The sequence below is a fragment of the Colobus angolensis genome, unplaced genomic scaffold (genome assembly GCF_000951035.1).
Source record: "Colobus angolensis palliatus isolate OR3802 unplaced genomic scaffold, Cang.pa_1.0 Scaffold303, whole genome shotgun sequence".
Classification (NCBI taxonomy): domain Eukaryota; kingdom Metazoa; phylum Chordata; class Mammalia; order Primates; family Cercopithecidae; genus Colobus; species Colobus angolensis.
This window is the reverse complement of record NW_012116300.1, coordinates 957,810-959,669: the sequence shown is the minus strand read 5'-3', so window position 1 is coordinate 959,669 and position 1,860 is coordinate 957,810. Positions and strand designations below refer to the sequence as shown.

The following is a 1,860-nucleotide window of genomic DNA, read 5'->3' as shown; positions in this document are numbered from 1 at the left end:
CGGGGCCAACGTGAGCTGCAGCCCCAGGCCTGGGGCTCCGCAGGCTGCGATGGGGGGTGAGGCGGGCGCGCGGGACGGGAGGGAGTCAGGGAGCCGCCCTCTCAAGCCCATCCTCACCGCAGCCGTGTGCCCGCAGCCCGGGTCTTCTCGACGGTGACGGCTATCTCGGTGCTGCTGCTGCTGCTCCTGGGGCTGCTGCGTCCGCTGCGCCGACGGTGCGGGGCGCTGGGGCAAGGCCTGAGGGCGGACCTGTGGTGGGGAGCCGGGGCCCCAGAAGGGAACGGAGCTAGGAAGGAACTCCTGGGATCTTAAGGGAGCGAGGCTTTGGGTCCACACACAGGATCGCGCGCGGGATCGCAGGTAGAGCAGGACGCTGCAGCGGGATTGGTCGGGCGCGGCTGATGTCTGCTCCCTCTCTAGGAGCTGTCTGCTGGCTCCGGGAAAAGGGTCCCCGGCGCTGGGGCCTTCCAGGGGCCCCAGGAGAAGCTGGGCTGTGTGGTACCGACAGCCCCGAGGGGTGCCCCTGCCCTGCTCCCCCGGGGACCCCCAGGTTGAGGGTTCTGCCGCGGGCTACCGGCCTCTGAGTGCCTCCAGCCAGAGCTCCCTGCGCTCGCTCATCTCCGCTCTCTGACTCTGGACCCCCAGGGTCCGCTGGACTCGCCACCAGCGAGATACTGAGATGCTGTGCTGCACCGCGCCCTACCTCGGCCTTGCGCCTGTTTAGGGGCAGCTTGGCCTCTGGTCATCTTGGGGAGACCAGAAGTCGGACAGGAAACATCTGGTGCTATTATCTGGGACTTGCCCTTACCGTGGGGGTCCAGATGGTCCAGACCAAAGGGCAAGAGAAATCCAGTCCCCTCTCCATGGACCTTTGAACCCCTCTGGGGGTGATCTTAGACTGCTGTCCTCAGTGAGAGGTCACAGGTCAATAAAAAACGGTCAAAAAGACCCCCATAGACTTTGAATAAAGGATCTACTTTGGTCCGGGCCTCGAAAGTTCTTCCGCGGTGGGAGGAGCATGTTAATGACCATATAGGCGCCAAGGGTTGCGTGTGTCCATGCAAATGAAGGGCGTTGCACGCAGACTTTGGTGGAGCTGCCTAGAATGCAGAGAAGGACCTGGAACGCAGACAGATGGGTGGGTGGGTGGAGTCCTGTAGAAGGCGGGGGCTCCAGGGGAGGAGGATCGTGGGCAGCGTTATGCTGAAGAAGGGGTGCCTTCCTGGTCTCTGCTCAGGGTGGACGGGGCGGAGGCCAACTTTGCTCCCTTGGCCTCCAACCTTACATCTTTTCTGTTTCCTGTCTGTCCTGGGCAGGGCCCCGCAAGGATGCGCCTTGTGGGCGATAACTGGGAACGAGTTGGGCCGAGCCCACGCTCCGAGAAGCCTGGTGCGAAGGGCAGGGCCTCTCTGGACAGCTGCGGGCGCGTGAGCCACGCCTTCAAAGGCCTGGGTACCGGGGAGCGCCTTGCTGCCCTCCGGAGCAGTCCGGCCGGCGGAGAGATCTCTCTGGAGTGGGGGCGCACCGAATCTAGGCCGTACCCAGGCCGGACCCAGGCCGGACCCGTCCGGCAGCACCTTGGACAGAGCCCGGGCTGCAGGGTGGGGCTGGGTGGCGGGACTGTGCCCTCGAGGGTGGGTGCCCAAAGGTGCGGAGACCTGGGTGTCATGCGGAAAGCCCGGATGCACAGTTTTGAGGGACACGAGGTGCCAGGATCACTCTAGCGGAGCTCTCAGGATCTGGAACGTCGGGTCGCAAGCCCCCAGCCACCCCACGCAAACGAGACTGGGATCGCGCAAACTATGCTAGGAGGCGAGGCCTGGACAACCTCGAGGCGGAGCCTCCCCGCCGGCCGCGCCC

General features: G+C 65.1%; 1 protein-coding gene across 1 annotated transcript; it reads left to right on the top strand.

Annotated features, from left to right (window-relative positions):
- The first annotated feature begins 6 nt into the window (after nucleotides 1-6).
- On the top strand, nucleotides 7-833 carry KREMEN2 (kringle containing transmembrane protein 2). Its single transcript, XM_011950235.1, has 3 exons — nucleotides 7-56; nucleotides 137-215; nucleotides 421-833. Exons 1-3 carry the CDS (start codon nucleotides 50-52, stop codon nucleotides 629-631), a joined length of 297 nt encoding a protein of 98 aa, XP_011805625.1. The 5' UTR covers nucleotides 7-49; the 3' UTR covers nucleotides 632-833.
- Nucleotides 834-1,860: the final 1,027 nt, after the last annotated feature.

Excerpts from the sequence above, each read along its gene's own strand:
- KREMEN2 (XM_011950235.1), top strand. Across the intron at positions 216-420 it reads CTGCGTCCGCTGCGCCGACG|GAGCTGTCTGCTGGCTCCGG; the intron begins GTGCGGGGCGCT and ends CTCCCTCTCTAG.